This window comes from Artemia sp. Qi Xiang Cuo, chromosome 4 (genome assembly GCF_049724085.1).
Source record: "Artemia sp. Qi Xiang Cuo chromosome 4, ASM4972408v1, whole genome shotgun sequence".
NCBI lineage: Eukaryota > Metazoa > Arthropoda > Branchiopoda > Anostraca > Artemiidae > Artemia > Artemia sp. Qi Xiang Cuo.
The window spans coordinates 33,875,262-33,889,638 of record NC_142797.1 but is presented as its reverse complement, the minus strand read 5'-3'; the positions used below and the strand labels follow the sequence as shown (position 1 = coordinate 33,889,638).

The 14,377-nt window shown below is 35.3% G+C and overlaps 2 protein-coding genes across 3 annotated transcripts in view; one reads left to right on the top strand and one right to left on the bottom strand.

The window, feature by feature from the left end:
* LOC148953037 (DNL-type zinc finger protein-like) overlaps positions 1 to 6,999 on the top strand; it is a 68,171-nt gene extending 61,172 nt beyond the window's left edge. For both annotated transcript variants that reach the window (XM_089087507.1, XM_089087508.1), the window contains exon 2: positions 6,431 to 6,999. In XM_089087507.1, the coding sequence (XP_088943633.1) occupies positions 6,442 to 6,903 (462 nt within the window). In that variant the 5' untranslated portion in view covers positions 6,431 to 6,441 and the 3' untranslated portion in view covers positions 6,904 to 6,999. The remainder of the gene's footprint in view (positions 1 to 6,430) is intronic.
* Positions 7,000 to 8,737: 1,738 nt separating this feature from the next.
* Positions 8,738 to 10,510, bottom strand: LOC148953036 (uncharacterized). Its single transcript, XM_089087852.1, has one exon. It carries the CDS (start codon positions 10,508 to 10,510, stop codon positions 8,738 to 8,740), a length of 1,773 nt encoding a protein of 590 aa, XP_088943978.1.
* Positions 10,511 to 14,377: the final 3,867 nt, after the last annotated feature.

The window sequence follows — 14,377 nt, the reverse complement described above, 5'->3', positions numbered from 1 at the left end:
AAATCTTCTCTTTTTGAATGAACACCAAGTAAATAAAAAACACAGAATAAAACAACAGAGTCTCTCAAACCCCCGTAAAGCTATTTTAAAAGGTACAAGAACTATTTATTTAACAAAAATCCTCGCTTTTTGAATGACCACCGAGTAAAGAAAAAACACACAGAATAAAACAACAGAGTCTCTCAAACCCCCGTAAAGCTATTTTAAAGGGTATAAGAATTATTTATTTAACATAAATCCTCGCTTTTTGAATGACCATCAGGTAAAGAGAAAACACACAGTAGAAGACAACAGAGTCTCTCAAACCCCATATAGCTATTTTAAAAGGTATAATGATTATTTATTTAACAAAAATCCTCGCTTTTTGAATGACCACCAAGTAAAGAAAAAATCACACAGAATAAAACAACAGAGTCTCTCAGACCCCCGTAAAGCTATTTTAAAAGGTATAAGAATTATTTATTTAACAAAAATCCTTACTTTTTGAATGACCACCAAGTAAAGAAAAAAACCACACAGAATAAAACAACAACAGAGTCTCTCAAACCCCGTAAAGCTATTTTAAAAGGTATAAGAATTATTTATTTAACAGAAATCCTCGCTTTTTGAATGACCACCAAGTAAAGAAAAAATCACACAGAATAAAACAACAACAGAGTCTCTCAAACCCCGTAAAGCTATTTTAAAAGGTACAAGAATTATTTATTTAACAAAAATCCTCGCTTTTTGAATGACCATCAAGTAAAGAAAAAATCACACAGAATAAAAAAACAAAGTCTCTCAAACCCCATAAAGGTTTTTTTAAAGGTATAATAATTATTTATTTAACAAAAATACTCGCTTTTTGAATTACCATCAAGTAAAGAAAAAAACAGACAGAATAAGACAACAGAGTCTCTCAAACCCCGTAAAGTTATTTTAAAAGGTACAAGAATAATTAATTTAACAGTAATCCTCGCTCTTTGAATGACCATCAAGTAAATTTTTCGATCCAAAAATGGACGTAAGTTTCACATTTGAAAGCTACTATCGTAATGAATGATACTTGTTATCAGAAAAACTGACAATTGCCAAAAAAAAAAAAAAAAAAATGAAAAAAAAGAAAAAATAGAAAAAAAAGAAAAAAAAGAAAAAAAAAGAAAAAAAAAGAAAAAATAGAAAAAAAATAAAATAAAATTAATGACTAGAAATCCTGGTTATTATACAGCTCAACAACACTCGGAACAAAGCTCTTGCGATATCTTTCGTGTATAGCTGGGATGGGAGTCAGTTTTTAGACTTTTTGGGATTTTATACGGGACGGTCAATTGCGGGAGGGATGGTAGGGTTCGGGGATGATGAAACATAATCGGGGAACAGACAGGGTCTTTGTACCGAAACGAAGGCACAGTAGGTTCCTTCTCTCGGCCAACGTGATGAGCTTGAACTTACCTAGTAGATAATGTTACGGAGCCTTCCCTTTACCATTTATGATTCTAAGTGCTCGTTTTTGGACATTTTCAATCATATAGAATCGATCTAGGGGAAGAGGGGTTTGTGAATACTTGGGATATTTTGCTAGGCATTCCTTTTTGGTCGCTAGGACATCCTACACAACAATGATTGACAAACAAAACCATCAAAGAATCAATACAACAATTAGAATCTTCTTATAACCAATATCTTCCTATTAATTTTGTAAACCTTTTTTAAAATTTTAGACTTTCAATAAACTTGGAGATATACTGACAAAAGCTTGATTTAATGGTTAATTGAGATTTTATTTATTAAAAAAAAGGACAAACACTTAATACAAACCATGGGAAGTTCAGTACAATTTCTTTTTTAAATTGTATACATAATTTGCTTTGTTTTCTCTATAATTTACCAGTAACAAGTTGACAAATATTTAATATCAATACAAATAAATGTGAACATGACCATGCAAAGAAACACAGATGCCATTTACTGTTATATCAATGATGCCTATACATAACTGACCCCCCCCCCTCCAAAAATGTCCTTGAAAGCTATATTTTAGACATATCTTGTGCAATGGATACTGAAATGTATAGAAGTTCTGGAAATGTAGGGGCTACCAGAACCTACGCTGGCATTGCCCCCTTCCCTAGAAATATGGAACTCTTTTACTGAAAATGTAAACTTTTAGGTCCTTACTCCTTGGTATCTTTAACTGACGAAATTTGCACCTTTCTTTTCAAAACCTTTTTCTTAAACCAAAAGGTTTTGTTCAAACCTTTCTTTTAGATTACAGAACATCTAGAGTCTTCACTGTAATTTTATTGTTAACTTCCCAGTTATTGATATATACAAAATTGTATTTGATCTGACCTGGAAGGCAGAAGTAATTAGGTATACAAAATATGCACAAAGTTGTTTGTGCTTTTTTAGTGTGGCAAATGACACCAGAGTAAATTAAATCATTTAAAGATGAAAGAATACAAAATTGAAAAGATGTCCGCGGGTAGTGGCAAAAAGTTTGCTTTGAGGAAGAACAAAAACTGAATTTGGGGAACATAACATTAAGTACGATAATTTTAGAGAGAATTTTGGGGAATAGGACAACTAATTTTCTTTCATGAAAGTCTAAGAATTTGAGGAATTATCCTGAAATTTCAGAGACAGCAGAAGCACCTCAGTGGGCCAGCATTAATCACACTTGTTGAAACGTAAGGGTCTTCCCTGCACCACATTCGCTATAGTAAATATTCTAGCAGAAATTCCCATATAGACTTGTCCGCCTGCTCGGTAATATTACACCAGAACCATAATAAGGGGTCCAAGAGCTGTGTGCAGCTTAGGAGCCGCACTTGGCTGACCATTGTAACAGCGGACAGTGTTGACTTGTGTTCCTGATTTGTTGTATTTTGAGCAAGCTCTTACGGATCGTTCGCAATGTCAAGACTTTTAGAGCTCATCAAGAGTATGCTCTGAAAACTACATGTGTAAATGTGCATATAAAAAGACAGTATGTGCACATGATTTTTCAAATTGTTTATACTATCTTGGGAATGGCTTTAGAGATTGAGTTGACGCAAAATTCATGACATTGTAAAGTAGTGAGAAAAATCAAACAGCACAATCTGCTGCCTGGTTATCGAACTGGCTTATCAACAATATCTCATATTTCAGAGTTTATTCAACACAAAAATTTGCAACAAAACACTTCAACATAGTCTCCCTTATAAGGTTCCATGGCAGGAATGGGGATGTTGATGATTGCAATCTCAGGCATGGAAATGGGTCATTGAAATAGGAAATACTCACAACCCAAAGACATCTTATCAAATTTTTATATAGCCATTTTCTTCAGAGTAGTAAAAACTCAACAGTTATGCTTCTGGGGATGACATTACCCCCCACAGCCTCTGGAACAAGGGCCGTAAGCTATACAAGCTTCCCATAGCCTTTTATGTAAGTTTCACATTGGAAAAGGGGGGCATGTATGCTCGAAACTTTGGTATAAAAATTTATGGGCCAAGATGATCACATGTTTCATTGGGAATGTGGGGGGGGGGGGAGGTGTATTAGGGGGCTTGGAAATAGGACAGAATTTTGTGTTCCGTATTAGCCCTATTTCAAGTGAGCTCTTCTGGATTGTTTGCTAGATGAAGATTTCTTGGGTTTCCCAAAAGACTATACTCTGGGAACAACAAGAGTACCTGAATAAGTTAGTAGATGCTATGTGCACTGTGCACCAGATTTTTCAGATTATTTATGATACACTGGGAATGACTTGAGGGATTGAATAAAACTTGAACTGAATATTAGAGAGTAAGAGTGTCAATTTTGTTTATAATTTTGACTTAAGGGAGGAGGAGGTAAACTTAAAAACACTATGTGTTTGCAGGTTATATAATTAGGATATTTGCAATACCGTGGAAACACCCTGAGGGACAGAATTCATACTGTCAAGCACTGTTGGAGAAAGAAATATGAGAGATTTGGGCAAGGGAAATTAAGATTCAGTTCTATAGATCGAAGTGAGATAAAACAGGTGCTGTTTTGTTTCAGTCAGTCTGTGGTGATATAGTTGTCGAGATTAAAGAGCCCATTTCATTTACTGCAAGAAGCCCTGTCATCACCTGTGTGAGAGAGTCAGGTTCTGCTGAATATCTGTGAAGGTCAACTGATTCACGCAATCTACTGTTCAGAAAGAACGGCAATTCCAATCAGAAAATTCTTGTTGGATCTAATGACTGTGGTTGATCTGAAAACGCAGAGTTAGTGGCTACTTGGCCTGCCTATGGGTTCTGGTATTCCTTGTGGAAAGAGTGGGAAAAGCCCCGTAGCGGTCCTGTGAATAAAGTTCGTTTGCATATTAAACACCATTTTGCCAAGTGTCTGTCCATACATCGCGTTCACATAGTTGATTAAAATAGTGAATTAGTCTATTCGAATTTCAATTCTGCGTGGACGCTGATAAAGAATAAGAAACCCCGTTGCCTTTCCAATGCTAAACTCCCAAGTGAAACTGATTGAATCCACTATTATGAATCTGAATTTTTGCCACTGGACCCAACACTCCAATTACCATATGAATCAGAGCTAGACCCTGCATTTTGAGCGTTTAGACCATACTATAGGTATGTTAATGTCAGTGTCAATTGTGAAAAAAGCTATAAGAAAGCTAAAAAATATTAAAGAGGTGATGATGAAGTCTGTGGCATGTATTTGATTTTTGGTAGTACTTTGTTTATCAACTTGCTTTAACACCTTTCTTTGCTTTATCCGATGATTTTTTTTTCTTTTTTTTCTGGATCAGTGTCTGATGTTTTTTCAATAGCCATGGTTATCCTAGTCCTAAAAAAGTAGAATCGGAAGAATATACATCATGCCGTCCTGTTACTCTCCCCCCGGTATTGTGTAAATTAATGGAGCAGCTTACAATTAAGGATGTAAATAATTCGTGTTCCACTCCCGATAGTCAGTTTCGCTTTAAAGCAGGCCTAAGATAAGATAAATTCATAATCAATAATCATACAAGAAAATAAATTGTGCTAATCCCCCAAAGGCTCCTAGGCCTGTAATAGAGGGGGAATACATACCATTTAAATCAAACACTAAACCAATAGAAAAACACTAAAATAGGCCTACATTGAATAATCCAATCAATACATACAATACATTCACAACATTCCTAATCCCCCTCTAAAGGTTCCATGGCCAGGGATACAAGGGGGAAGCATGGAGAGCATCTACACTGTCTCTTTGTGCACTGTTGATTGATTGTAATGAAAAGCTTTTACTGGCCGCGCATTATGCTAAGAGAGCTTTTGACGCCAGCATATACGTGCAGCTCTTTTTAAGTGCTTATCAACGTTTTCTGCCTAGGTCTATTGTCATAACGCTTAGAGATCTGTATCGGAAGATAAAAGTACAGGTGAGTTTTCATGGGTTATCTACTCCGACTAATAGGACTGCAGTATTGATTCCTGTTATAAAGGTATTAGGCAAGGAGCAATCAGCTCCCCTCCCTTGTATAGTAATAATGTTGTTGAGCTGCAGTAGGTTTTGTTACAGAGTTGTTTGTTTCATGAAATAGATGTTCGCTTCTCGAATTGAGGAAAATTTGTCATGACTGGCAAATGCGTACCATAAGATCTACTTTTCGTTTAATGAGAGTAAAATTGAAATGCTTGTATTTTTTTTCTGTTCTCAACAACTCTCTACCGCTTCTTTTCGGCTCAGTAATCAAGCTTGTTCTGTCTTCTAGTAATATTACGTATCTGGCCCTTCTGATTGCGTCAAATTGCACAGAATTTGCTCATTTGGCTCTTGTTCAGCATTTTGCGGAAAAGCCCCACTATACTTACGGACTCCTTGCTTGCAGTAGATTGTTGCTAAACCGTTTTTTACTGGACCTCTATACCGTATTTCTTATCCACACATTCTGTCATTATCACCCTTATGACCCATCTTATCGGAAGGGGATGAAAGAACTCTCCGTTTTCATTATTATAACTATTGTAAGAACCTTTTTAACCTCCCACCTTGAGCCAGAAATTCCAGAGTAACAGTGAAATGTTGATCCTCTTACTGCGGTTATTGAAAGGTGGAGTAAACTTAGAAGTTCGTTTGATTTGAACCATGATTTTTTTATGTAATTTTCTTAAAGAATATTCGATCTGTCCTGTTTTACTATATTTTTCGGAAGATTTTGTTGTTGTCGTTGTTGTGCACATTGTGTTGTATTTCATTGTTTTCTTTTCTTCTCCTTTTTTCTTAACTTATTATTGCTCCATTTTTCAGCTATTGTTTAAAAATGGGAAATTAATCTCTTTCTCTGTATATATGTATATTTTCTTACTTTGTTTTTCATCTATGTTAACGAGCAATCAGTGCACATGAGTAAATAAGATGTCATTTCAATATTTTTCTTTATTTAGGAGACCTACTAGTAATTTATATGAGTAAATATTTGTTTCAGATATTTTCAATATGATTTCCAATCAAACAAGGATTTTGCTTGGGTCTTTACCAATGCTCAAAAGAAATCTAGGAACACGGATTAAAGGCATGTCTAGGGTTTTTCAAAATGTCCCTATCTTTCCAACTATAGCGTTGAAATCTTCTCTATCTTGTCAAGAACCTGTCGGTGGACACGATAAATCTGCTTCCAATAGTCTTGGCAAAGTTATCGCAAAATTGCAGTTACATTTTACATGCAAGGTTTGCGGTGGGAAAAGTCAGAAAGAAATATCTAAAGTGGCCTATTATTCTGGAGTTGTGATTGTGCGCTGTGATGAATGTCAAAATAATCACTTGATCGCAGATAATCTTGGATGGTTTACGGATTTGAATGGAAAGAAAAATATTGAAGAAATATTGGCTGAAAAGGGAGAAACAGTGAAAAGAATCATTAGCATCGAGCAAGAAGAAATAGTGACAAAAACTAATTGAAATTTTCTGCTTCTTATTTGTTAAGTTTGTGGTCAAACCGGGGCCAGTTTGATCAGAAAACGAATAGTCAACTCCAAATATATGTATAGCTGCGCAGTGATATTTATCAGTCTTTTCGTAATGTTTATTATATTTTTGGACAATTTTCCTATTTGTGTTTTAATTGCTGGCTAAATACTACTTGATTATTTCAGTATTTATTGTGTGAAAGGAATTAATTTGCACAGCAGGGTAGTATGTTAAGTATAGTGAAGCTTTCTAGTTTGGTACAAATCAGTAGTCTGGATATTTTAGTGCCTACATGAACAGGAAAGAAGAGTCGAAGGGAATCTTCCCAGCACTGGCACCTGTGCAAAGGGTGGGGGCTTTGATAGATAGATAGATATTTTATTTATGAAATATACATAACGCTACAAAATACACTTGCGCACATGCCTAGTGGCATAATTGAGCGCATTAAAAATTACAACAAGTTATTAAACACCATTAGCAATTTAAATGAAAAACACAAAAAAAAAAAAAAAAAAAAAAAAAAAAAAAAAAACAAGCCTCTCGGACAACTGCCCAAATACAAACAAGGTAAATAAAACCAAAGTCAACTCTCAGCGATAAACTTCCTCACCATTCTGCGAAACTGCTGGTAATCAGTGCACTCTCTAACCAGGGGAATAGAATTCCTCACCTTCGGACCAACATGCCTCAAACTAAATCCTGTTCTAGTTGCTCGCCTAAACTCGTGTGAGAAATTAAATCTGAGTGATGTCGGAAATGAAGCTGCGAGTTAAGAGGAAATATTCCATGAAATCTCATGCTAACTGACCAAAAACGTAATTGTGACAGATCTGGGATATTGCAAAAAAATGAAGTTTATGTAAAGACAAAATTCCAGCTGATCCAAAAAGATGAGTAACAGAAGACCTATTATCAATCTGAAAAAAGTATCCTTATCGCTTTGTTTTGTAAAATTTGAAGGGGTTTATAAACTGGAAGAAAAGCTGAAGCCCACACTGAAACACAATATAGAGAAAAAGGGTGGACCAGAGCAAAGTAAATTGATTTAAGTATATTAACCGGAAAAACATGGTGGAGACGGCACATAATCCCAACATTCCTAGAAACTTTTACCCATAGAGTTTTAGCATGTTCATGGAACGACAAATTTTCATCAATAATTATCCCAATATATCTAATCTGTTGTACCCGTTTCAGTTCCACATTATTTAAATAAAGGGAAAAAACATCAGAATTTGCTGAACCAACTTGTGAAAATAGTATATACTGGCGTTTCCTTTCATTTAATAGAAGAAGGTTTCGTCAATACCACTCTGAAGTAGTTGATAGAGTACTTTGGATGTTCAGGAAAAGCTGTGTTAAATCTGAATGGCAAGAAAAAATCACAGCATCATCCGCAAACATAACAATTTTGCAGATTGGAAGAAACTCAGGCAAATTATTAATAAAAAGAAGAAATAGGGTAGGACCCAAAACAGAGCCCTGAGGAACCCCACAATTTACGGGAAATGACTTAGATCGGATTCAATTTTTACTATCATTGCATTCAATTTTCTTTCAGCAAGGTAAGATGCAAAAAAATTCAAAGATTTTGAAGAAAATCCAAATTTTTTTTATTTTATTTAGTAAAAGACGGTGATCCACCGAGTCGAACGCCTTGGCCACATCCAAGACTATAGCAAAGGTGCCCTGACCAGTGTCCAGCGCATTATTTATTTCAATTAAAAGCTGATGTATTACTAGTTCTGTTGATTTTCCTTTAATGAATCCAAACTGCGAAGGATGCAATATTTTATTATTACATAAATAATTTTGAAGTTGTTTATGAGCAATATTTTTCCCAAATGTTACTAAAAACAGATAACAGTGAAATTCCTCTATAATTTGAAGGATCCGTAGAAGCACCACCTTTATACAAAGCTAATACATGGGCATTTTTTAAAAGATCAGGAAAAACTCCATTTAGTAAAGACAATTTAAAAATATGTGCCAACAATGGGGCAATATTAGGAGCTATTTCTTTCACAATTTGTGTAGAAAACCCAAAATCATCCAATGAAAAACTTTGCTTTAGTTTCATTATATGTCCTTCAATTTCCTGAGGTGCAATTTCAGAAAAATCAAATGAGTTTGGTGCTTCATCTTCAACAACAAAATCAGTCGACGGAATCTCTTGCCTATTTGTACTCGATACAATCCTAGACCCAAAAGTACTGAAATGCTTGCCAAAAATATCCAAAATTTCTTTTGGATCCGTCACTTTTGAACAATCAAGTTCAAGACAATTAACTCCGGAACTCGAACGATGATTGGGACGGATTTTATCATTGATTAGCTGGCATGTCTTTTTCGTATTTGACTTATACTTTAAAAATTTATCGGAAAAATATTTTCTTTTAGCATATCTTATAATAGAATTCAGTTTATTTCTATAAGTTCTATATTCCTCATAAAATACATCAGATTGGACAGCCAGATACTGACGATGTTTTTTCCTTTTCATCTTAAGTGACGTCAAAATACCATCCGTAATCCACGGGTCAAATTTTTTTGAAAATTTTCCGCGCAAAAATCTTGTCGATGCTGCTTGATCTCGGAGTTGTATCATATCATGGATAAATTTCGAAAAAGCATCATTAACATCATTTGAATAAAAAATGGGGGTCCAGTCTTTATTATCTATCAATTCACGCAAAAGCTTAAAATCAATCAATTTTTTCTGTTGGTAAGAATTTTTATTTCCATGTTTTTTAAATGGAGGTCGAGATAAACTTTGGGCTACATCTAAAACAGCACTAACTGGAAAATGATCCGACATGTCACATATACTAACAGAAGCCTTTATCGCTTTAAAAGAAACACCAGAAAAGAAAATGTTATCCAGCAAAGTTGCAGTAGTCTTTGTTACTCTCGTAGATAGCGAAATACTTGGAAAAAGGCCTGAACACAGCATAATGTTCAGAAACTCTTTATGAAAAGCCACATCTAAATTCAACAAATCAAAATTGAAATCACCAGAGATTATTACTGGTTTTTTACATCCACCAAGTTTTACAACTAAGGGCTCAAAAAACTCTTTGGGGTTACTTGATGGCGGTCTGTATACTGATCCAAAAGTAAAAGGTTCGCAGCCAATGGGACTTAATTCAACAAATAGAGTCTCACATAAACCTTCTTCCCAAACTGGAAAATCATCAAGTATATTAACAGACCAATCCTGTCGGACATAAATTAATTGACCACCTTTCGTACTCTCAGACCTACACCATGAATCAGATGTCATACACGAAAGGGAGAGCATAGGCCTTGGAGACTTTTGCGACAAAAAAGTTTCACATACAGTTACAATATCTTTAGGACTAGAATTTAACAAAAACTTAAGTTCACTATACGCACCCTGCAATCCTTGCGCATTAACATGTAATACCCTTATCGGGAATTCACATTGCTCAACTTCATTAGTTAAAGGGTCATCTAAAAAATCACAATCTGGTTGATTTCTGACATACTGTACATCTTTATCACTCCCAGTCGAATCATAAAGTATCGCATCTAAGTTTAAACAGAACTCCAAAAACGACTGAAATCTATCCATATCACAAATAAACAAAGGAAAACTAAATCAAACTTCAATTATTCACAGTGAAGGTTCATTAGCCAGATTGAGGATCTGAGCCACATCGGCTATTATTTTGCATGGTATAATTTGCGGGCCATTTTTCACAAAAATGATGCCTCTCATCGTCCACACATTCTTATTTCCAAAGCTGTTGCGAGCAAGCTTGAAAATCTCCTGCCTCTCCCTAGTTAACACTTCATTAATAAAGACGCGGGAACCCTTCAGCATTTTTCGATTGCGAAGTATTTTGACTGCTGCAGCTTCTGAGGTCAATGTAAGTTCGATAGGGGCTAGAGCTTGATCATTAGCTCCTAAACGTTTAGCCCCCTTAATGATCGATTATTCAAGCTGAAGTCCCATTTGAAAATTTAAACGATCAAGAACTTTCTCATCTAGTACCAGGAGATCACGGGCAGTTGTCTTGACACCAGCAACAATGACTTTATTTGGAAGGGCAGACTGACCTAAGTTGTCCAACTTTGACGCAAGTTTTTCAAGCTTTGACTCATTTTGAACAAGTTTCACTCGTAAATCCTTGAGAGCCTTTTCAACCTGCTCAAACTTCAACTGAAAATGCATCTCAATTGCCTTATAAACCGCTTGCGTAATCGTGTCTAAAAATTCCTTTTTAAACTGCGACGGAGATATATCTAACTTGGAAAACTCTTCGTCCACTTTTTTCTGGATCTTGTCTTCTACACTGCTACGCCATTCCTCCAGATCAGTCTGTAGAGATAGCACGGATTCAAATAAGTCATCTGGCAATCCATCTGAACCTTCGATACAAAGCTTAATAGCTCTTAGTGCATTTTTTCTCCCATCTTTTCTCCCATCTTTTACCGCTTCTGAATACTTTATCGAGTAGCGCCAAATATTATCAGACGTCACAATCGTGCTTTCGTCCATTCCATAAAAGCAAACTTATAAGAAAATCGAAATATATTTTCTTGTGATTATTATCTCTTCTAATCAGCAGTTGTACTAAACCAATTCTGCTCAAGTCATCCTCAGGGCTATACTGTGGTGTTTATCCTCCCCATAGTATAGTGCAGACGGTTCGATATCATCTATTTTCCCTTCTTGTTTTGGTTTTATTTTTGTGTTTAAAGCTTTTTCCAATAGGCAATGATTAGAAGTCCTCCAAAAAAAAGTCCCCCCAGATCCCAAATCGAATTCCAGTGAAAGTGTCATAGTGAAAGATACCCATCCTGGCTGGTCAAGCACGCTATCTCAAAGTTCTAATGATAGCTCCAATTCGGAGAATAGGACAATGATAAGTGTAGGGGCTAATGTAACCATAAATGATGATAATGGGTTTCAAGAGGTCCTCTCTAGAAGTTCTAAAAAAGGAAAAAAATCTCCCCAATCAAAAGCATTTCCCCTCTCCCTGCCCAAGATCCTCCCTCCAAAAACTTAGGAATTTACCTTAAAATTACTCCCACTACCCCCTTTGAAATAAAAATGATCACTGCAGTAAGAGTTGCAATTTTTAAATTGCTAAAATCAGTGTTCTCTCTTAATATTAACCGTGATGGATCTCTGCTAATAGTTGTAGAAGATCAGAAATCAGCAGATATAATAATTAACCTTAAATCCCTTCTGAATAACCCAATTATTGCATCTAATTGGAACCCAAAACAATCACCAACAAAAATAGTAGTTTATAATGTTCCCCCTGAGATATCTACTCAGGAGTTAAAAGAATGCCTTTCAGATAGGGCTGGAAACACAATCCCAGTTGAGGATGTAACCCAACTTGGAAAACCCAACTCTAATGGCCTAAAAACTAGTAGATCCTTCTTATTCACACTGAAGGATAAAATTGATATCCCAGAAAAATTATTCCTATTTGGGCAAATCAAACCACACAAGGAATACAAACCTAAGCCTATTCAGTGTCAGAAGTGTTTCAAACTGGGACACACAACAAACAAATGCAATGAAATTCTCCAAGAGTGTAGTAATTGTAAATCTTTCCATCCTAAAGAGCTGACAACTTGCAACAACACCCAGCCTACATGCATCAATTGCAAAGGCCCACATGAATCTACAAATAAATCATTATGCCCTGCATACAAGAAAAGAGCTCTAACACTCCAAATATCAACAGAGAAGGCCATCCCATACCCCTTTGCAGCAATGGAAGCAAATGCTGCCCAACAATACCAAATAAAGCCTGTAATGAAACCAACCAAAACCCCCAAGTCAAATGCCCCCAATGCATCAAGCATCCCATATAAAACACCATCTTCTAAGCCCCCTAGCTCAAATCCCTATCAGAAGGAATCACCAAGCCAACAAGCCTCCTTGTTCGGTGAGATGAGGCCAGCCTGGCCCTCCCTCCCAAGAAGAAACAAACCAGAATCACTACCAGGAATCAATCCCTTAACCAACAAACAGGATGCACAACCAAAACTGCAATCCCCACATATATGCTTATTCATTCTAAACTGTAATGCAGTTCAGGCTATGAACATACATCAACTACAGAAAACAAAAATTATTGCAGAATTGGCAAAAATCTACATCTCAGATGATATGCTCATTCAAGCAAAAAAAGATCTTGCTTTACTCTTAACAAAGCTGAACATTGATACACAGTCATATGAAGAATAAATCAACAACACAACATTTATCAATACTCCAATGGAATGTAAGATCACTCACAGAAAATAATCTAAATGAACTAATATAATTTATGAATAATAATTCAATTAATATTGCTTGCATCCAGGAAACTCATTTAACCCAAAATCAACAAATTAAGTCTCTAGGATATACTATCCTGAGAAAGGATAGATCTTCAGAGAGAAAAGGAGGTGGTGTAGCTTTATTAGTTAATAATAATATAAAATTTTGTGGCATCAATTTTCCAGATTTTGAAAATGATGTTGATGTAATTGGTATAAGTGTTTGGCTGAATAATTTAAAAACCTCCATAATAAGCTTTTATAACCCTAATGGCCAAACTGCAGATGCCAAGGATTTCTTTAATTATATAAATAATTCTAATATGTTAAAAAATATCATTATTTGTGGTGATTTCAATGCCCACAGCCTTTTGTGGGGGAATAAACCAGCAAATAAAGCTGGTAAATTTATTGAGCATATGACTTCAAATAATAATGAATTAGTTGTTGCTACCCCTCCAAACCTGAATACTTATTTCAACCCCAAAAGTGGCAATTTCTCCACAATTGACCTACAAATTGTGTCTTTAAATTTTTTGAAAAAAATTTACATAAATAACATTGATACTCTATGTACAGACCACTTTGCTATAGTTTGCTCCCTAAATGAACCTGCTGAAACTTTATCTCATACATCCAAATATATCAACACTAAAGCAAATTGGTCTATTTTCCAAAATAAGCTAAATGATGAAATTACAAGTTTCACCCAAAGTTCATGCATTTCTAACACAACAGTTGACACACATGCTGAAGCGTTGACATCTTTACTAATAAATACAGCTAATCATGCTATCCCCAGGACAACACCTAAGAAAACATTCCCTAAACAAATTCCTAAAGCTTGGTGGACAAATGAGTGCCTAAATAAATGGAGGATAAAAAAGGCAGCTAGGACAGAATTCATAAAAAAACCAACACCTACTACATATTTAAAAAAATTACAAGCAGAATCTAATCTAAAAAGCACTATAATAGATGCTAAATATAAATACTGGAATAATTTTGCAAATAATCTCTCCAGAGAAACAAATGAGCCAATTATACATAAAGTCATAAGCCACATATGTGGGAAAAAGACTTCTCCCAACCCACTCCTGTATGAGCTTATACATAATAATACCCATTTTGACAATGATAATGAAAAGGCTAA

Excerpts from the sequence above, each read along its gene's own strand:
- LOC148953036 (XM_089087852.1), bottom strand. The coding sequence starts at position 10,510 with ATGGATAGATTTCAGTCGTTTTTGGAGTTCTGTTTAAACTTAGATGCG.